Raw genomic sequence first — 22376 nt, 5'->3', positions numbered from 1 at the left:
GAAGGCGCATGGTTGCTTGTAGTCTTACCTTTCTGTCTATTTGCTTGGACTATCTGTACTCACGCTACTCCTCATGCTACCTCATGTCAGGAAAAACACAATCTGGGGATCCTAGACGCGTGAGGGATCATGGGTACAGTGGACGTCACACTAGGGATAGTATTACTGGCACGCCCTGTGTCGACGCCCTTTTTCGATTTTCGAAAAACAAACTGTAATACTCCGCAGCTTCCACTAGATGTCGGCCTATGCACAGCATGTGAATCTAAGCAGATACAAGCATCAGAAATACGATTACGGTGAGTAATGTATCCCATATATATTTTTACCTACTCTTCCCCCTTCTAGTAGAACTCTCTGTCTCTTACTTTCCCCCTAACGTTTTGTACGGATCTCACCTTTATTTTCCCCCAACCTTAAAGAAAAGAATAGAAAAAAGAAATAGCAGTCACTAATATATTCTCCGTGCCCCCCTTTGCCAGACACTTTTAACTTATTATCCACTTCTTCATATATTCCCAGTACTAGTCAAGATAGCACTATGCGGCGCCGCCTTCCACCCCCTTTCGGAGCTAGGTTCCCGTCACTTTTATCTCTTATTCACCTCTTAATCCTAATGGCCATATGCAAAGAAAAAAGCAAAGAAAGTCTAAGATGGTCCTTAGTAGACCTACGTGCCCCCCTTTCTACCCCTCCTCGTTCCCTGTCCTAAATTTCCTCCTCCACCCCCTTTATGATCGCTCGCACTCAATACTCACGTGCCCATCTTGAACCGATAGTCTCCGAAACTGGGTCCGTCCAGGCAGTGTTGCCGTTAGCTCAACAGTCAGCCCCGGCGAGCGGTACTCAAAGGGGATTTTTCAACCGGGATCCCGTACCCTCTCTCTATTGAGTGCGCACTTCTTAGTGTACCGGTCGCCGTTGGCGGGCAGCCTCCCGGAGCCGGCTCACCGTGCGTATCCCTTTTCGACCGGAGATTCTCGTGCCAAAAGGGGACGGTAATGTTAGGTCGGGAAAGAATAATAATAATAATAATAATAATCACGCTTTCGGGGTCACCACTGAAGGCAAGCGTCCCCAACCAGCACGATCCTCCCCGCAATGAGAGACAATGACGGACTCTCCCAAGTTGGGAATAAAGCCAAGACAGAGTGCGGGTGAGCTTAAATGGGAGTTTATCAATCAGAATAGGGCATGCAAAGAACTCTGCAAACTCCGAGAGCGCTCTGTCTGACAATAGCAAAGACAGGCGTATATATTTACAAAAAACGTCATAAGAACCTACATACTATAGGGGGCACAAGTTCGATGGGATTGGGTGGCGATGACTGACTATAGGTGCTGCTGCGATGCGGTTGGCTTTGGCTGGAAGACGTCACTGGTTAGCCTCGTGGGTTGGGCTGGGCCTGGCAGGTTGGCTGGGTTCATCCGGGCGGTGTTGTTGTGCCATCGCGGCCAGTGTCAGAGATGAATGTCTTTTCCTGACTTATTTGCCCTAGGCCATGCACACCGCAGTCATTCAGTCATTGCAATATTATCTTCTTTAGTAAATCTTCCAATAGGTTATTCTACAGGTTAATGCAACACAGGAGGAATGCACCTTGTGAGGGGTCTGATGGTAATATGTCAGGACATGGTTACCAGTGTCCTGTTGACCTGGGCCATAGGTCGAGGTGCTAAGCTTCAGGGCCTGGGACGGGCGGTACAGGTCTTTCTGTCTTGTTAGAAGTTGTTATGGATGTGCCGCTGTGTGTTGTCAAAGTATTGGGTGTCCTGATTGCACAGGGCCGTAAGTCTAAAATGATCCGGTGGGTTGTGGGGTTTACGAGGGGGCGCCTTTGGAAGTGTGTGTTCAGGCAGAGGTTTACTGCTGTGCTGTAAATAATGCAGGTGGCGGGCCGCGGCCTTGGGTGCTGCAGAGGGGGCTACAAATCTTTGAAGCGGCTCCAGTCTGGTTGGGGGAGGTGGAGCAACGCGGCGCGGGCCTCTGCTCTCATGTTTGGCAGTCTTCGCAGGGTGGGAGGGGGAATGGCCTTGCACATATTCACAAAGGTATCTCCCTCGTGTGTTGCCGACTTTAGGTAATAACATCACAGACACTTGAACACTCTAAAATACTTATTCAAATCACTTTAAAACATGCATTTCAACTTTGCTGGATGTGTCTCAATTATATCCAGTCTGAGCACCTTATTCGTACACTATGTTTTAACAACTACAGTATTTAGTTATATGCATATACATTTGCAGTAAGTGAGGTAGTAGCGAGATTGGTGGAGTACATAGAAAGTAACCCGCCACTGTACGGGACGGTGGTGGTACATAAGGGGCTTTAGACATACACACATGACAAGTGCATTCTCGCGCATCCTGCACATGAGCCCTCCGTATGGTTACATTCGTCTTCTCGTGTACTCTAGCAGCATTAGTTTGGTTATGGCGCAAAACCATGGAGTGTAGGTTTCCCAGTGATACACGTAACAAATAGATCCCTGGAACGCTCCTTCATTATTAGTACCCAACTGCAATGGTGTGGGCTCGCCATTGCTTATATCATGGAAGCATGCTTTCTTATGTTTATACAATTTACAGGTTTTTGTAATATAAGAGATTTTATGGAGAAAAGCATACTTTGCAAGTGGTCTTGGCATTAATATGTAGAGACTTTCTGCCATCTGATGACCATTTTACTGTTCTTTTCATTGCCCAGGCCTGCTGGCCGGGTCATACTGGGAGCGATGATACACTGCGGAAGGTGAACTGTTACAATGTTAGCGTATTACGCTAGCTCATGTCCGTCTTGTTCGTGGGAACGGGCTCGCAGCGGATCTGCCATGGTGCTGCGGCGACAGGGATAACTGAAACTTTCCGAAGGTGGGGGCCGTGCTAGAGTGCGCTGAGCTCACACCATCTTTAGTAGACAAAATGGTTTCTGAGGCCTAGCTAAATTCAATACGTGCGGGCAATGTCTTCAGCAGGTGAACCATCCACCACCTGGGCCCTGGTGGTAAGGAGGGGACGCCCGATGAGCCATGACCCTCACCTGGGGTGGAGGTGTAGGCAGGGGGGGTCTTTTGGACCACTCCTCCCCTACACTGGGTACTACAGGAATTCTATGATAAACTCTGGCACCATACCACCCCTCTGACTGCCCTTGCTACTCCAAAGAAACCTAAGAAGGTTTGTTGGTCTGAAGAGCGTGAGAAGGCCTTCCAAGGCCTGAAGGATTCCCTTTGTTAGGTCCCTAATCTCAGGGCACCTGATTATCAAAGACATTGTATAGTGCGGACTGAAACTTGACCAATCTGGCACTTGGCAATCTTCATGGTCAAGTGGGCCTGCTGAAGGGCCTCTGACACTAGGATAGGTGCTGTTCTTGGTGGTCAGTCATAATTTCGACAGTAAAAATGTCGACAGTCAAAATTTCGAAAAATAAATGTCGACAAACAATAATGTCGACATTTTTTCAATATTGTTTCGAAATTTTCTATTTATTGTATAAATAAATATATATATATAACTAAAATGTGTTGAGTATGCGGGGTGAGAGGGAGGTTGGGGGGGTGGCAGGGGGGTGTTGGGTGAGGGGGGGTTGGGGGGGACCTCCCCCCATAGTAAATGATACTCTTTTTGTTTATTTATTTATTGAAAAAATAAATATATAATTAGAATGTGTTGAGTATGAGGGGTGAGAGGGTGGTGGGGGGGCGGTGGCAGGGGGGTATTGGGTGAGGTGTTGATAGTTCTAATTGACATTTTTTTGTCGACATTTTTTTTTCTAAAAAATGACTTTTTACATGATATGTACAGGATGTCGACATTATTGTTTTCGACATTTTTGTTTGTCGACATTTCTGTTTCGACATTATGACTATAAACCGCTGTTCTTTCACAGTTAGATGACAAGGCAGGAATATCCTATATGTTTTATTGGTTGTCAGCTTAAGGACAAGAGAGCTCAGGTGTGTGACTGTGGAGAAGTAGTGTTTTTCTATTTTGTGGGCCTTTAGGAAGCTGATAACCATCTCTTTGTGACTCACTTCATTGCGCAGACTGACCATAAGCCCGTAAAGTGGCTAATGAACATGAACAGAGAGAATCTTAAGTTGCTCAAGTGGCCCATTAGCCTTCAAGACTTTGACTTCACCATTGAGCATATGCCAGGTGCACAATATAGCAATATTGATGGGGCTGTCCAGGATGTGTAACTGAATGGAACAAGAAACCCACCCAAGGAGGACTATAGCCACTTGTCCCTAGTCTGGGGGTGAGGGTGTTAGAAAATAATTCTTTTTGCAACTTTCCCTCTGCAGTCTCCGCTGGAACCCTATTTCTTTAGTCCTTTAGACTATCTGTATCTGGCCATCCTGGGCCCCCCCCTCACCACCAACGAGACTAGAGGGGACAGTCACCTCATTGGAAAAAGACCTACAAGGTTGATGGTCCAGGAAGGGGGAAAGGGCGCTACGCAAAGCTAGAATAGCGCTGGAGAAGCATTCGGCGCATCGCTCTGCGAAATCCCTAGCGTTTACCAAACAGTTTTATTACAGCAGATCTAATAAAGCAAACTGCATCCTAGCTTACAAGTTAAAGAGTCCACACTAGGAATAATATAGCCTGCGTGAGGGACAAGTGTGGGGCAACTCCATTTTGATTACCGTGATAAAATGAAGGTGCTTGTAGAGCACCATAAAGCGATCATGTCGGGCCCCCCACAGTCCTCGAGGGGCTTCCGGAATTTCTTAGAGCCAGCAGAACCCAGGACCATCGGTCCAGATTGAGTGCCTTAGAAAGCCCGATCACAGTGGAAGAAACGGCCAGCGCGATTAAATCCTTGAAAAATTCCTCCCCTGGCCCGGACGGATTAACGGCCAAGTTTTATAAAGCCTTCTCCCACATCTTAGCTCCACAACTAACTGGGCTATTCAATTCATTCCTGGAGACAGGGACTATCACCTAATCAATGGGAGAATCCGTAACGGTGCTTTTGCATAAGCCTGGTAAAGACCCTGAGGATCCTGCGTCATACAGACCTATTTCCCTGCTGAATAATGACAGCAAACGTTTCTCAAAAATTCTGGCAGCTAGATTGAACGCGCATCTCCCACACATCATAAGATCAAGACCAAACGGGATTTATCCCGGGAATGGGAGCACATGATAATATGAGACGTATTCTAAACCTCATTGAATGTGCCACCAGAATGGGGGAAGGGATGCTCGTAATTTCATTGGACCCCCATAAAACGTTCAATTTGGTGGATTGGGGTTACATCCGGGCCATTCTGCAGCACTGGGGCTTTGGCAGGAACTTTGTAACCTAAGTGATGGCTAACTTCCAGTTCCCTACAACGCAACTGGGGGTCAATGGGACTAGGTCAGAGACGTTATATCTCTCCAGGGGCATGAGGCAAGGCTGCCCCTTGTCGCGTTTGATCTTTGCGCTCTCCATGGAGCCATTTGTGAATAGGGTCTGGGAAAACTTGGGGCTCCAGGGGCTCTCGGTGGTAAGTCGGGAGTACAAGGTGGCGCTATACACAGACAACGTCCTGCTCACGATAGCTGATCCTATCCCTTCGCTCCCCTTACTTTGGAATTAAATCGAAGTATTTGGCCAGCTTTCAGGGTTTAGGGTCAACCTCGACAAATCGGAAGCAATGTCAATTAACCTCACCAAACTGCAGAAGGCGGGCCTGGGCCAGGTCCTCCCAGTCCCATTGGCAGCTTCTTCCATAGGGTACTTGGGTGTCCGGATCCCCAGAGTTCCATCTTTAGCATACCAGTGCAACTTCCCTCGGCTTCTAGGCGAGTTCAAACGAGACTTAGCACAATGGCAAGCGCAGTAAATCTTGTGGTTCGGCCGCATAGCTGCGGTGAAGATGAACCTGGTCCCTAGGTTGCTATACTTCTGCTCTGCCCTGCCAGTGCATATCCCAGACAAGGAACTTATGGCCCTGCAAAGGAATGTCCAGAAGTTCATCTGGGGAGGGAAAAGGCCCAGAATAGCGAAGAAAGTCTTGCTCTTGGGGAGGGAGCTGGGTGGCCTAGGGGGGCCTGATGTGCAGAGGTATGCACTCGCGGCACAGTTGTCCCATGCGTTCGCCTGGGTTCTCCCTTCAGATTCCCCCCGGTGGAGGCACATAGAAGAGGCCTGGAGCCCGGTGCCCCTAGCGGACCTCCCGCACCCTCCGCCTATCAAAGTTCAGGGTATACAAGGCCCGTTAGCGTCTACCAGCAACACAGTGTGTAAATGGAAAGCCGCAGCCCACAAATGGGGTTGCACTGCCTGGCTAGGCCCACTGACTCCTTGGTGGAACAATCCTGAATTCACCCCTGGAATCTCACCATATGGGATCCTATCTGACTTCCTGGAGGAGGGGCACCCCCTTTCATTTGAGAGGTGCAAGGAGAAATTCGGGGTCTCAGAAGTAGAGAGGTTTCGATACTCCCAACTCCGGCATTGGGCCTCAAATAGGGTGGTGAAGGAAAAGGGGGCGAGAGCCCTTTCGGCTCTGGAGCTCACTCTTACAGCTCCGAAAGCCAGGGGGGGAAGGTGTCCTCACTCTACAAACTCCTAGATAGGACCGACCCGGCCACTAAGGAGAGATACATGGTGGAATGGGAGAGGGATCTTGGACGTGAGCTAGATGTCACAGAATGAGGGAAAATTTGGTCCAGGTTACACAAAAGCACCCAGTGTGTCACGAATAAAGAAAGCGGCTACAAGATCTGCTATAGATATTATACAAAACCGGTCCAATTTAACAAACTCAACCCGGGCATCTCCCCGAACTGCTAGAGAGGCTGTTCTGAAAAAGGTTCCCTGTTCCATCTCCTCTGGTCCTGCCCTAAAGCGGAGAAGTACTGGAGGGAAGTGGTGGGTCACGTCAAAGAAATCACGGGTCTATCCATCCCTTGGGATCTGGGGGTCATTCTCTTTGGTGAAATGGGGGGAGGGGCGTTTCTGGTTTTCGGACACATGTCACGACTGTGCTCGCACCGGCTCCTAGCCGCAAAAATTGCTCTGGCCCGAGTATGGAAGAGTACAGAGGGTCCGGTAAGCTCATTATGGTGGTATAAATGCTGGGAAGTGGTGGCAGCGGAAAAAATCACAGCAATTCGTTCTGGGAACTTAGGCCCCTTCACAAATACTTGGGCTCCATGGATGGACTTCGCTACAGAATACCCTGCCCTCACCCGAATGCCTCCACTCACGCGCTGGTTACAGTACTGAGAGACTGGTGGGCCCTCTGCAGGCCCAGGGCATGAGGCCTGCCGGACTAGGAGCACTTACCGGCCCAGACTCCCGGGGGTGGGCGGGTTGAGTTGATTTGGGAGTTGCGGACTGCCACTGTTGATATTTACAATGCGGTGTCTGTTTTCATTTGTTATAATGCTTAATAAAAAGTATTGTTGAAAAAAGAGCATCCTCCGTCCTGTGTCCAAAAATCCTAAAGTGACCCTTACACTCTAAACTATATAATGTGCACAAGGGAATTCTGATACTTGTAACTTTCTTTCAAAGTTCTAAACGTAAAGTTCTTAAGGTGCAAAACCAGAAAATAAATTCCACCAGGAAAGGGGCTCCCCTTCCCCTAGAATCCTTCTGGTAGTTTGAATGTCACTTTATCACAATCACTTTCTCAAAATCTATCCTCTTTCTATCCCTGTTATACACTCCTGCCAGTGTGAAGGCATCATGAAGAAGGGCACAGACAACCGATTCCAAATTCAAAACAACCAATTTTATTAACTTAAATTTCAGGATGGAATAAGGCCTAACTTGCCCTATGGTAAGGTGGGATTTCCCTACCTAAATAAAACTAAGGAAAGCCTGAGTGAAAGAGTTCAACTTCGGAATCTGTGTCCAAACCCTATACTTGCCCTCACAACTAGATCTATAAAATGTGTAGGGATGTCAGCAACCAAAGGAAAATGCTCACATGTCCTGTCGCCTTTCTTCCATCCTTGTGGGCATCCCCCAACATGGGGACGGTACCGGAACCTTTGGCAGCGAAAAATTGAGCTTGCACTTTATATTTAGTACAGCGCGCAGGGGTGTGGCCTCAGACGTGGGAACACCCCGCTGAGGCCCGCCTTCCGGCACCTCCCCTCAGTCCCTTTTTCCACTCGGATGGTGTCGGACCTGGCAGCCAGCGCTGAGAGTTTTTTAGCTTTCCGTTTGCTCCCCTTCTTTATTTTTCAATCTTATTTCACCTCCCTTCAGTGCCTTGCCTCCCCCGGCACATGTCAGCTGCAGGAGGATTCACGAGATGTGCCTTGTGTGGCTGCTCGGACCCTCATGTAGTCTGTCCTGAGTGCCTAGGGCCTGACCACCGGTGAAATGCGTGCACAGCCTTCAGCGCTCTCGGTCACAGGGCGTTGATGAATCGGTTGTCGAGTTGGAGGGAGATATTCACACTTTTCCTGCGGTGCACCTTTAGGATTTTGTCTTGGGGACCTCATCAAGACAAGGTAGGTCTTCTGTTCAGCACAACTCCTCAGCGTGGCAACTCCTTACCGGGGGTTCCCATAGGCAAAGGGTTCCTCTGATTCAGTTTCTGGCAGGCCTGAGGCCTCCAAGGCTACCGGCTCCCAATCCTAGGAGCCCTGGGGCTCTTCCGGGTGCTCCGGGGGCAGACCTAAAGCAGTCAAGGCACTGGGTCTCAAGCCAAGGGGCTCAGGTACCCCACCGAGCTTTCCTCAGAAGGGCGATCAGGTTCGTCCTCTTCTTCGACCCCAAGGGGTAAGGGATCATCTGGTGCCACCTCCAAGAGTCTGTCCTCGGCATGATCCAGCACGACTAGCGGCCAGCCGGCCGAGGGCTCAGCATCTACTGGAGTGATCTCTGTGGTCGACGCTTCAGCTTTGTGTGCAAAACCCAAGCTGTATCCTCCCATGTCTTAGACCTCTCATGTCTCAGGGCCTTCATGCTCTCTGCCCAGGGAGTGGCGCACGGTTCCAAAATGGTGGATAGGCACGTGGTAGAGCCTGCTAGGCCAGCAGCCATTTTGTATTTGACGCAGGGCCTGCTCGTGCTCTTGCCCATTGAATGGGCCTTGCAAGAAGGCTCCATTCCGTTTCCCTCTGGAAGCGGCAGCGGACTGTATGGTACAGACATCTGGTCTCCTCAGGGGTTTATCTGCCAATCGCAGCCTTACAGCTACACGCTTAAGGTGTCTCAGAGCTTTGACCAGGAGCGGAGGCCCAGTGCTTTGGAAGGCTGGGCCCCGAGGGATCTGGCAACTAGTGAGGACCACTTCTTTGAGCGCTTCCTACTCCTCATGCGTTCCCCTCAGATGACAGGGCTCCTGAAGGATATAGTGAAGGAGGTGATCCCTCAGGTGGTGCCCCCCCGGCCTCCTCTTCTGGGTCCTCGGCCTGCTCATCCAGAGATACCGCTGCCACTGCCTGTCCCTCCCAGTTGCTCAGACCCCTTCACCTCCTCCTGTACCACCTACGCCTCCCCACAACAACCGTTGGATCTTTCTATGGCTCTGGAACTGGGGCCAGGGGGAGGACCCCGCTGGCACCTGTGTCCGAGTCCCGGGACTCTCCTTGGTCTGTAAAAAAAAAGGGGGACGAGAGGGGCGAGGACGCCCAGGACGATGAACCCTTTGCATCTGTTAAGGCCTTTCATGAATGCCTTTGGGGCCTGGCAGATCTCTTGGGGGTCCCTGTGCTTGAGGAAGCCCCCCAGGAGTTGGGGGTGCTAGCAGAGGTTTTGGGCAAACGCACTGAGCCGGTCTGGCACCCCTCTCCAGAAGGAGGTCCTGCAGGTGGTGAGAAAGGTCTGGGGGAAGCTCAGGGCCAACGCCCAGATGAAAAAGAAATTGGACAGCAGGTTCCGGCTGGCAGATGGGGAGCCAATCCTCCTGGCCTCCCAACTGAGCCACATTTTTCAGTGGTGGCTGCGGCCTCACTGTATTCTAAACCATCGTCTTGGTTGTCTTCCTCCACGGTAGCCACCTCCAGTTGTCTTTCCAAGGCGGACAAGGTCCTCGAGTCTTTGGGCCAATGCTGTTATGCCATTTCAGTACTGCATCTGCAGCAAACCAACGTGGATACCCTTATACCCGCGACTAACCAGAAGCTGTGGCGGGAGCTCAGGGAGTTTCTCCCTGACCTCCCTTTGGAGAGGTAAGCCTCCTTGAAGTCCTGTCTGGCGGATGCCCGGGCCATTATGCAGGACCTCATGGAGTCTTTGGCCTACCACATCGACACAGCCAGCAGGAAGATTTGCCTGGATGTCGAGATGAAAATGACAGCGTGGATGCATGCCACTACATTTTCATCTCGCATGCAAGAGCGAATCCTAGATCTGCCCTTTGAGGGCATGGACCTCTTTCATTCGTCAACTGATGACTAGTTGACAATGAAGAAAATCTCCACTCAGACCGCCAAGTCCTTGGCCATCCTGAAAAAGCCAGGCCAGACATTCTTCCCTCAGTCTCTGAGCAGGACCGAATTCAAACCCTGCGCCTTCACCAGCTTCAAGGGGTTCCAGGACCACGGTACGCAGAGGCCTGACAGGTCGCCCAGCGATAAAAGGAGGAAGCAGCAGAGGACTTTGTGCAGGTTTTCCGCTCCTCCTCCTTTGCACCCGCCCCTGATGCTAAGAAACAGTGATGTCATGGTCGGGTAACACAGCTCTCCAGTGGGGGGCTGACTGGCTCTTTTCCAGGACCCCTTGGATCCTATCCATAGTCTCCACGGGCTTCAGTATTCCTCTTCCTTTTCCTCCACCATCATCTCCTCTTCTTGGTCGGATCGGGTCTCTGGCTCTTTTGTGGGAGGTCCTTTCGCTCTTCAAAAGGTGGGCGGTAGAACCAGTTCCTCAATCAGACAGGGACTCCAGTTTCTACTCCAGGAGATTTTTGCAGTACTCGAGAACAACCAGGCTGGGCTGAGGGCTGTCCTGGGCCTATCATTTCTCAATCTGTCTTTACCGCTAGAACGCTTCAACATGATTACTCCTACTTCAAGATGATTAATCTCTGTGTGCAGGGGACTGGATGATTTCCCTAGACCTCAAGGATGCTTATCTGCATGTACACATCTACCAGTTGCATCGGAGGTTTCTGCGGTTCATGATTATGTCGCAGCACTTCCAGTAGAAGATGCTGCCTTTTGGCCTGAACTCGGCCCTTCGTGTCTTCGTGAAGTTGATGAACGTAGTGGCTGGTCTGCTCCGCTTGGAGGGCCATCACCCTATCCGGACGACTGGCTGGTGAGGGCGGGGTCACCCGAAGGGGTGATGTACTCCTGCCAGAGATTGGCAGGTATTCTTCATCAGCTGGGGTTCTCCCTCAACCAGAGGAAGTTACAGTTGCGCCCCTCCCAGGATCTGGTCTTACTAGGGGTGAATTAGAACATGGTTGTTCAGCGCTTGTTTCCCACGCCCGAGAGGCTCCTCTCCCTACGCAAGGCGATAGGGCGCTTTTTAGCCAAATCGAACACCACTGCATGGTGGTTCCAGAACGTTTGTGGGGCGGATGGCCTCCAGGGTCCTCATTGTACAGCACGCTTGCCTCCACCTGGCGGCCAATTGGCATCAGGAGACGGGGTCCCAGTTGGACAGGATTCCAATAACACCGCTCCTTCTGCCCGATCTTCACTGGTGGTTGATGGACAGCAATTTTTCAGTCAGAGCCCCCTAACCCGACCGGAGCCTACCCTGGTGGTGATGGCAGACTCATCTCGGGCTGGGGGCTACTCTGGAGGGCTAAGCCATTCATGTCGCATGGTCCAGGGCGGAAGCCCTCCTGCATATCAATCTGCTCGAGCTCAGGGCAGTGGGCCCGGCCCTCAAGGGGTGTCTGCTCCTCATCAGGGACAGGTCTGTTTAGTCAGGGCGGACAATTCTACTACACTGTTTTACCTGAACAAGCAGGATGGCACCCATTCCCCCCTTCCCCTCCTCTGCATGGAGGCAGCATCGATCTGGGAGTGGGCCCTGACGGAGGTGGTTTGGATTTCAGCTATCTACCTCCTGGGGACAGCAATGTGGAAGTGGACCAGCTGAGCTGTTTGGGGTTCAAAATCTACGAGTTGGAGTTGCACACCAACTCCTTGTTGCCCCTGTTCCAGCGTTGGGGGTTCACGGACTGTTAGGACTGATTTTCTATATTCTGGCCTTGTGGACAGATGTATAGAAGGCCAACCTATATTGTGACAGGGACAACCCTGGGAGCAGTAGCCAAACTAATTCAAGGTAGCAGTAGTGAGAGGTCTAGGCCAAGTCTCAAAAGGTGGTCAGTTTGTAAAGGGTCCACAATGAGTACACACAATGGGACTCACCCAGGGTTAGAGTCTGGTAGCTTCTACTTTTGCCTGGCCACTTAAGAGAAGCTTCCCTCCAGCGAGTTGGTGAAGTCATGCTAGATTCGTCACACTTCCCTTCCTGCTCCTTTTTACCTGAGTGTAATTTCATCCATAGTCTCATGTGAAGTCGCCATCCAAACAGACAATCGCTCTTGGTTGCCATATGTATTTTTGCCTTTGCCGTTTTCTCGTCAAAAGCAATCACCTCAATTCTTCCACCACCATATGCTTTTGGCTTATATTGCTACCATGCAAACTATGCTCCCTCCCTGCCCAAATCTCTTTATATTCTTCCATGGTATTATCGTGTCTGCCAACATCTTCACAACTTATTCCGCCAATTTGATTACCACTTCTGGCGGCACGTAATCTCCCTCCTCATCCTCCACTGTAACCACAATGTTAACCTTGTTACACTACTCCTCTTTTTCCTCATTCAAGTACTTTACACTCCTCTACTTTATTTCCCAGGTCTTATTTGTGCTGCACAACCCCATGGGTTTTCCCATTTTTCCACACTTACGGCATGTTACACTCATTGAAGGGCATTCTTGCGCAGTCATCGTATGTTTTTCAAACCCACACCTTGCACATTGTCCCTTCTTTATATCTTGGAGTGGTTGAGCTCTCCCTTTTTCACTTCCTTTTTTAAAACATATACCTTTTTCATCTTTTCCTACCTGTTGGAAAACTGAGGATACTCTCACATCTACTCCCCAGGGATCTTCTGTTCAGGTGGCCACGGAAGGGCCATCGCTTTTGGATCCCGACCTTGGGGGTGGACTAGTGAGGGAGGATCACCTGCGTGGGGGGGGCTTGGGGAGTGGAGAAGAGGGTACCTGAAGGCTAGACATGTAACACGGACATATCAGACCCTCCCTCAGCTTTTGTAGGATATTGTCAGTCCTTTCCAGCTATCCCCTGTAATCTTTCTTCAGGTACTGAGATGAGGAAGAGACAAATAAGAGTAATGCACACTTCCTATTTGAAACCCCATTATAGTACTGGGATGAAGAAGAGGGAGCTTGAACACTGCAGAAATGAAGGTCAGGCATGTCCCAGTAATTTGATTAATTAGAGTCTTGCAAAACCACCAAGAGAAGCACACCTGAATGCCCTTGATGTGTTACTGGTGCATAAAAGGAGAGAGGAAAGCAGCAGATGAGAGAGAGCAGCCTGAAGGCCAGCCCATCCCCTGAGAGGCCAGAGGAGAACGGGACGCCGAGACACTGAAGGACTGCAGAGTCCAACAGAATGTCTTTGTGTGTTTCCATGGAACCGGAGAAGGGAGCCTTGCAAAGTGGCGGTCCCTTCGCTATAGTCAGGAAATGCTTGTTCCTCTGAATAGAAGTGTCTATTGATCCTGACATCAAGTCCCAGAAACCATTGTAATTAGGAAACAGAGGAGAAGGATGCTGGTGAGTTTCAAAGAGGTGCGAGAAACCTGGTGCTCGTATGAGAAAGACTGAGTTACATTGTATCTGAGTGATAGCGTGCAATAGGCACATTCTCGAAAGCCTCGATTGAAGCAGAGGGACAAACTGAAAGTGAAGGAAAGCTGTGGATGAGCAGCCGAGGGTAGCCAGCGAAGTGTGAGCAAAGTGCCGAACGGGCAAAAACAAGCTGAAGAAAAGGAAGGCTGTAAAAATGAAAGCCTACAAAGTACACTTTTTGGAAAGTGTGAGGAAGGCATGGTATCAAATGTACGACAGACACAATGAAGTACAGTTTAAGGGTGTTTATTGAACTTTGCATGGGTTGGAGAAACGCTTAGCTAAACAGAATTCTAACGATGGGAGCAAGCAACGACCATCAAATAAAAGAAAACGCTGTCCTAGTCGAGTCCACTCAAATCAACAATGGCCTATACTAAGAAACCTGTTGCCAAACCCTACTCTAAAGAACAAAAGGGGTGTGGGATGTTGCAATGTGTAAAAATAGTGTGTAATAAACAAAAAGGTCCAGGTAACGTGGTAGTTCAGGACTGCTGAACTGTAACTCCCCCTTCCCCATGTTTCAGCATGTGACAAGGAGGAACAATATAGCACCTGTAGCACACTCTGACTTCTTTGGCACGTGGAAGCAGCCTCCAAGGCACACCAGGACCTTTCAGTATAGCGTCTTTTGGTTTTGTATCAAGTCCCTCTCTGTTGAAATGCCTTAGTCCATATATAACAACTAATACCATTTTACGTTCTTTTCTCCTGGTCTCCCTCAGCTTGGCTCAGACCTCTCGCTCTCTTTTTCCCAATGGAATCTCACTCAATCGGGCTTGAATTCCCCTTCTCTCAGAATACACGATAGATCCCCTTCTGCCAGGCTCAGACCCTGTGTTTTAAAGAATGCTTCACATAACTTATTTTTTCTTAACAGCAGAGACTCCCCTCGTTCGGGCGCAAGCTTGTGTTCCTTTTTGCCAAGGTTATAAGTTCAAAAACCTTCGATTGTGCACGGTTTTCCGTCTTACTGGAGCATGACCACTTCAATAATTTCACATTTCACTGCTTTAACATCTTTTCGGGATACTCCTTCCAGAGACCTTCGAATGAGCACACACGTGCGCTGTACCACTCTGTCACAATGTATCTCTTCTATTTTAGATTCAAAGGATCAATTCCTCAGGCCTTCATCAGCATTCTCTATTCATCCACTTCATAGCACAGTTCAATTTATCGCCGCACAAAGCCTTCAATTCAATGCCAACCAGTATCGCAATGTTGCATCCAACTCACCAGCTGCACTGAGCTGCATGGTCAGCGTCTGTTTCTCTTGAGCCAAGGACGATACTTCTGTGGCCGAAGCTCCTCCCTGCTTCGTCTCACCACACAGGAGGGCCTGCGCCAGTCTGCGCCTGTAGGACGGCAATACTTTGTTGCTACAGCTGTTAACCGACTGTTCAGGTTTGACCAATCACATGGGGATACGGGCAAGGGCTTCTCCATGCTTGTGGCCCCATCTTGACCTGTTTGTCTTCTGCCTTCATCCAGTCGCCAGCGTGACAATTCTTCTCTGTTACGCTTTTTTCGCCTCTCTCCTCCCCTTGCTCATAGTGTGCTCTTATGCTCTGCCTTTTATTCGTACCGGGAAAGGTAACGGATTTAGGTTTGAGTCATTACGGGTAATTGCCTGACCCTGAGATTGGGACATGTTGCATAGAATGTTTGGGTGTGAGTCTGTCTTCCCCCAGAGCGCTCAGTCCATGTAGTAGTGTTTGTGTAGGAAAGGGGGCCGAGGAGGGTAAGGTTCCCAGATAATGTATGGGATGGCAAGAGGTAATAGGAAAATAGGGAAGGGGATACCGCGTCTCTTCATTGGATGCTCCACTCCCACTCACCTGGGGCCCCTCATCCAGGTGATCCTCTGGCACTGGTCCACCCCCAGGGTCTGGATCCAATAGCGATGGCCGTGCCCTGGCCACCTGGATGACAGATCCCAAGTGACTAGTCTGAGACACCCTCTGGTTTCTCCCAAAAGGCAGAGCTAAAGAAGTAGAAAGAAGGCAAATTGACAATTTATGAACTTGTGAGCCTTTGTAAACCACCCAGATGACAGAAAGCTGGACATGGGCAACTGGTTGCATGACCTGTAATGGGTGGGTCATGCGGCCTGTGAACTGCGCCTAGCTGAGGAAGCCCCAACAAAGCAGAGAAAAGTGTGAAAGCCATCCTGAAATAAGGTAAAGCTGAATAGTGTGAAACATTGATTTTGTGAAGCTGCACTTTAAGCTTGGGGATGGGAACGCTGAGCTCCTTTTCAACATTGTTCTGGTATACCAGTACTTTAATATTTGGGAAGGGAACCCTAAGTCCAAAAAGAACATTTGAAACCTAAAACTGTTGCAACTGTATCCTGAACTTGCGAAGGGAGCTAAATGTTGCTCCAGACTTCCTTTTTTTAGCACTTTTTGAGTTGGAATATTCCTACACTATATTATTGTATGAGACGTGGGGGCAAGCATAGGTTTTGACACAGACAGCTCTAGACTTATGGACATATACTTTCCTTAGTTTCTTTACGTAGGGTAATTACCACCACAGTTATAGGGCATGCTGGGCATTACATTCATCCTGATACTTAATAAAGAGTCTATTGTTGAATTCATACTCTGTTGTCTGTGTCATCTCTTGATACCATGCTTGTCTTACACTCCCCTCACATGTCCGCCTCTCACTTAAAATCTATATGTTTTCTTTTCCTGCTTTGGCATTAACCTCCTTCAGAAATTTACTTGTAAGCTCCATACTAATATAGTCAATGCTTCCTGCAACAATGGATTTTTAGCTTGCCATAATTGTTCCTGTATGATAGGGTTTGATGTGTGCATCATTACCTTGTCTCTTATATATTCATCTTCCACCCCTGTGAATTCACATGATTCTAACAACCTTCTCAAATCTGCTATAAACACATCGACTGTTTCACCTACATTCTGTTCCTCGTAAAAAAAAATGTATACCTTTTGTGAGGAACCAGGAATGGGATGCAGACGCGGAGAGCTCACAGTTAGATACAAGGGGGTTGTCCCTAGTCTAAGAGGGGTTTCCCTACCTCAACCAAAACTAAGGGTCCGTCCTATGTCAAGATGTCCAGAGCAAAAACATCCTATGTCCGAAATCCCATCCTAGCCCTCATATTCTAAAAGTAACTCTAAGGTGTTAAGGGTAATGTCTTTGGGCTTGAAATTGCACAAATGTTCAGTCTCAATAGAACGATTTAACTCCAACACAAAAGATCTCAAATGGACAAAGATCACAGTTTCAGAGGATTGCTTCCTTCCCCTGGTTTTCTCTTTGATATTCTTTAAACTCTTAAGGATGTGGGTCTTCCATGGACTTTGCTGGTCAATAAAAAAAGTCCCAACTTTGTAGGATACCTGGTATACTCCTCTGCTAGGCTTTCCTCCACTTTAACATAACTTTACTCATCAGCTTGATTTTACACACTTAGAAACTTGACTTTGCCTGGTATACACTCCTGCCAGGGTTTCTCATGTGATTCGCTTTACACACTTGCAAACTTAGCTTTGCTACGTTCAATCTATTGTTCTTCCTTTGGAAATATCGGGTCTCATATTCCCTTTCATTCACTCCACTTGCTTTCATCTGTGTTCGGTAATGTTGCCAAAGTGCCCCGGTGTCCCAGTATCTCTCTTGAGGACTCATCAGCTTTCCGTGGCGTTTGTCAGCTCCCTCGCAGTAGACTGGAAGCAGCGCTTTGGTGTCCCGTTTCCACTTTACAGGCTCACTGCTTCGCTGAATGACTTCCACGGTTCCCGCTTGGCTACCAAACGATTCTCCCTATTCGGGAGGCGTGGCTGCTGCTCTCTGATTCCTGTGACCGTTAGGAAGTCTCTCCTTCTCTTCCGCTCACAGATTACACCCGGTGGACCCGCATCTGCAGTCCTCCTTCTTTGGCCTTCTCCCTGAGCCGGGTGGCTCCACGGTCCTCCCTGTGGCTAGGCAGTCCCTTGGTCAGCAACGAACGGGCGACAGGCAGCATCTCTCTCCTTCATGTTTGTTCAGGTTTTTAAATGTACATCTCTTGAGTTCATTAGAGATGGGAGTGTTCCTAGGGTTTTAAAAAGGGGGTCTAGGGTCCCTTAATTGGCAGGGATCCAACGTCTCACCTGATGTGATGTCATCCCCCTGAGGGCTGCCTCCTCTCATGTGATCCTCCTTCAAATATCCACCCTCAGGGTCAGGATTAGTTAGCGGCTGCCATCCCCTGGCCACATGAGGAGAGGTTACCCCGGAAAGAAGTGATGACCTCATCGGATTCATCTCATTTTGTAACGCCATATTTGTCTGCTTCCTAAATTGTGCATCCATTTTTTTCAACACTTTATTTTACAAGTTCCCCCTTCACCCATTCTGTCATCTCCACCTTCACTACCTGCATCAACATCAGGTAACTTCTTCACAATCCTTTTCCACCTCCGCTCCCAAGCGACACATGAATGTAGAGCATTTTCTTTCATCGGATAAGCTTTCTCCCCCCCCCCCCATGCCACAAAATAAAACCTGAGCAAATCCTCTCAAGGTACTGGAGGTTCCCCTGGATTCACCAAACACATTGTTAGTGGTTCCACGTTTTGCATTTTTTCACACCACCTCCCTCCCTACCCCTACCTTACAATCTTTGTAGTATATTTTGTTTTGTTTATATATGCCTATGTCTGTGCAATCACTTGTAAATTGCAATTAGTGGTTGTTGTCTCTTGCTCACGTATCTTCTGTGCTATGACAGCATCATTCTGTTCTGTGTTGCACTCTTCAATTTGCATCATGTCTCACCGTCATGCCCCTTTCCCTTCCGTGTATTTTGTCCTCCGCCTTCTGCCTTCAAAGCTATTTGCTTCCAATATGCTATCAAATTTGCCTGCTTCCCGGATGGCGCCCTAACTCTAGGTAGGTTCTTGTTCTGTGAAGCCTGCCTCATTCTCAGATGGCCACCACCTCACGTGATCACAGACTTTCCAGTACAGCAATGCATTCTTTCTTCCTTGTACGTGCACACTGAATCATCCGATCCCGATATGCTGTCAATGTTGCCTGGTACAGCATTGACACTTCCAATCCAGGTAGAGGCTCGTATTGTCACGCCTGCCTGGTTCGATATGGCGCTGCAACCGCTGCGTGACGTATATGGCTGTATACAGGCATCTCAGTGAGCGTTATTAGCGCGCTTTTCTGGTACTTGATAGCACCACTTGCCGATATGTCTCCTTGCCCTTCACCGTACTTGCTCCATCACTCAAGCACCTACCATGGTCATTGGTGATTTGCTGCTCTGCTCGGCAACAGTTTCTTTCCGCTCTGGTCAGCCTCCCGCCTGACTGCGTCTTAGCCGGATGTAGTTGAGGATTTTTGTTTCTGCCGCCGCATGTCGGAACCTCATTAAGGGATCTGGCTGCCATCAGCTGTGCTACACGCCAAGTCGACGACTGCGTCACTCGCACGACATTCTGGCAGCCGTCTGCACTTGGGGTTACTGCGTCACCCAGTCGCCACGCACGTAGTAACCGAGGAGTCGTCTTCTCATGTAATTGTAGGTTTTATTCGTAATCGGGGTAACCCCAGCTTCATACATCAGCTAAGTCACCAACAGAATACATTTGCGCGTGATGACATTTTATTAGAACCTTGAGACCCTGCTTTACCTCAGACACTGGAATGGGCTGAAAGACACTCTTACACAACATAACATTTTACATGGGCGACTATCAACCAAGGAGGAAATAATTCACGTCGCGGTTCAGAGTGACATCATAGACAACTCAGGCTTTGTTCTTGTTTTCTATCAGATGTGATTCTGACCACTTGGTGGAATTTTTGGCCATAGTTGATATCCGGCCATATACAATTCGATATCTATTCCTAAGCTCCTCCTCACAGCTTTTTTTATCAGGACTGGTTAATTATCCATAAACAATATCCCCCTTTCAGACAAGTTACTACATCTCTAGACTTCCTTTTGTGTCCTAAACCATATGCAGCTCACCATACCACTGCAGGTTTATATCCAGTGCAGAGTCGACTATCACCATTTCTGGCTCATTGCCCTTTATTCATTCGTGTGCCCTAAAAGCATTGCTAAAGTGGTCTACCTAATGTCCGGTATCTACTGCAAAGACTGCTTTTTTTCAGCAAGAAATCATTCGTTTGAACAGCAAACGAGAGTACATCCGTAAATCGTTGTTGCTCAACAATGGGAGACAGATGATAAGTATCTGAAAAAAGGTATGATCTCCGTTTAATTTGCATGGTTCTCGGCGCACGCACAAACTCCTTTGTGCAGCATCAATGAAATAGTGCCATGGAGTGCATATGCGTTCCAGGCATAGTACCAGTGTGAATACTACCTGCAGGGAACAAATTACCCTCTTGTGGATGTGCATGTATTGATTACCATTTGAAGCTAGGTTCATCCTAATGGCACTGTTCTGACTGCTATCCCCACAGCTCATGGGCCTTCTTGGTTACAATAATACCCATCCCCTGTACTACTCGAACATACAAATATGAAAAACAAACACTTAAGCTCTGGCTAGTGCTTCTGGCTCTGCCCGTCCCATGTCAGCTTTCCAGTTACCTCCCATACCTTATGTACTGCCCACATGTCTGATTGTACAAGGTTTTCCTCTGTACATGGTGCTGTGCTGTGTGAGCTGCCTCAGAGCTCAAGATATGTACAATAAATACAGAAAAATGAAGTGCAGGCTTTTTTATTAAAGCATTATTGTCCATACTTAATAGATTATGCTCTTAACCGTTATTTATTATTGTGATTTCTGACATTATACTGTTTTTATTTGATCACTGATTTTGAAATATTGTTTTCTTTTCTTGAAGGATCCATTGATTTTGAAGAATGCAACACAGCGAGTGCAGTAGAAGGTGACTATATAAACTTGGGCTTCTTATTGGGATTGTTGCGAGTTGTATTTGTGTGATTGTAATGCTTGTTTTCATGCGTTATGGAGCAACATGTTTTTAAGCACTATAAAAGTGCAAATTCAAATTACGATATGGCTGTGTTAAGTTGCTTAGTTTTTACTAAGGATTATCTGGTATAAATCCCGTAGCTCGCCAACATTCACATACAACATTCACACAAAGCCATTGCTATTGGGTGCGAATGTGCCTTTTCTATGGAAGGGCCACGTGTTTGAAATCGTCAAACTTGTTTAATCCATGTCTAACGAGTTATTTTCATTTCAACGTTTTTGTTCACCAACCCCTTTGGGTCTCAAGAAGTAAACTAACTGTGCAAGGGTGTTGTCCGGAGGGACGGAATGAGCCTGTGCCTCCAGGTAGGTCATATTGTTCAGACAGCTCTTCTTACAGAACAAAGACTCGGAACTCAAACAGTTAGTGGACCAGTCAATACGGGGATTGTGTTTCCGTAACCAAGTGATTCCTAGAATAAGCGGAAAGTGTGCAGCTCAAATTATGTCGAACTGGATTTCTTTTATTTCTTTGCGAAGTCCTCGTCTGAATATGACGAACTGTGATTGTTCGAGCCATCCCGTTTCTGTTGCCAGCCGCTTGAAAGTAGAAATGTAGGAAAGGACATCGGCCTCGCTCTGAAGTACATCATGTAGAAAGGACATCGGCCTCGCTCTGACGTACATCCAGGAGGTCCTCGCAGGTGGCAAAGGTGATCTTGGGTCTCTCAAAGGTCTGCTTAAGCAAGGCAACAAAGGCCACGCAATCTTGAAGTACCGGGTCAGTAGCAGTAACAAGCGGGGTTGCCCATGCCAGGGCGTTACCGGACATATTTGAGATCAAACCCTACAGGGGCATGATCCGTGTTAAACGTTTTCGGCCTAAACGTGAAATAGACACTACAAGCATCTAGAAACCCCTTCAACTTTTTTGGAGTACCATCTCATTTTCGGGAGCTGAGCACCATAGGTGGCAGATCGATCGGTCTAGGGTCTCGAACTGTGACCGTTTGCTTTAACACATTGTTCTCCGTCTTTAAATTCTGAACCTCTAGAGAGAAGGTCTGCACCGCTGCTATCAGCTCCTGTAGCTGCTCTGCAGTGGCCATCCTTGGACTGTGGCATTGCAAACTGTCAACCCTGTGCGGCTGAACCCCCAAAGTTCCCGACTTCCCTCCTCCTCCTCCTCACCAGACGGATTAGAGTCTGAAGTGACAGAATCCAAGGGTCTGTGGGCTCGGTAGTCCTTCTTTCTTCCTTCTTTTTTTTAGCAGGTTAGATCTCACAGGGGAGGAAGCCACAGTGAAAGCTGCGTGGCAGCACAAACTGGGGCTCCTTTCCCGTGAGGGACTGGATGGGGAACTATCCTAAGGTAGGCACAAAACACCCCAAGGTGCCCCAGAGGCAGTAGTTTAGATCCAGCTGCCGCAGTGCCAGGTGGAAGATGGGCTCCACAGGATAAATGATGTAGCAGTTAAGTACCGCACGTTGGAGTGTCCGCAGTAAGACAGAGCAGTGGAACACACCAAAGGCGGAATGTGAGAACTGGGATACAGCAACAGCTTTTGTAGCAGAGAGTGGGAGCACAGTAAATGAACTGAGCAGG

At 48.5% G+C, this 22376-nt stretch overlaps 1 protein-coding gene across 2 annotated transcripts in view; it reads left to right on the top strand.

Annotated features, from left to right (window-relative positions):
• The window catches only part of FCHO2 (FCH and mu domain containing endocytic adaptor 2), a 1284287-nt gene that overhangs the window by 484939 nt on the left and 776972 nt on the right, over positions 1–22376 (top strand). For both annotated transcript variants that reach the window (XM_069627506.1, XM_069627507.1), the window contains exon 9: positions 20676–20720. In XM_069627506.1, the coding sequence (XP_069483607.1) occupies positions 20676–20720 (45 nt within the window). The remainder of the gene's footprint in view (positions 1–20675; positions 20721–22376) is intronic.

Source organism: Ambystoma mexicanum, chromosome 6p (assembly GCF_040938575.1).
Source record: "Ambystoma mexicanum isolate Mex_15411 chromosome 6p, UKY_AmexF1_1, whole genome shotgun sequence".
NCBI classification, from domain to species: Eukaryota; Metazoa; Chordata; class Amphibia; order Caudata; family Ambystomatidae; genus Ambystoma; species Ambystoma mexicanum.
This window is presented reverse-complemented; position numbering and strand designations above follow the sequence as displayed.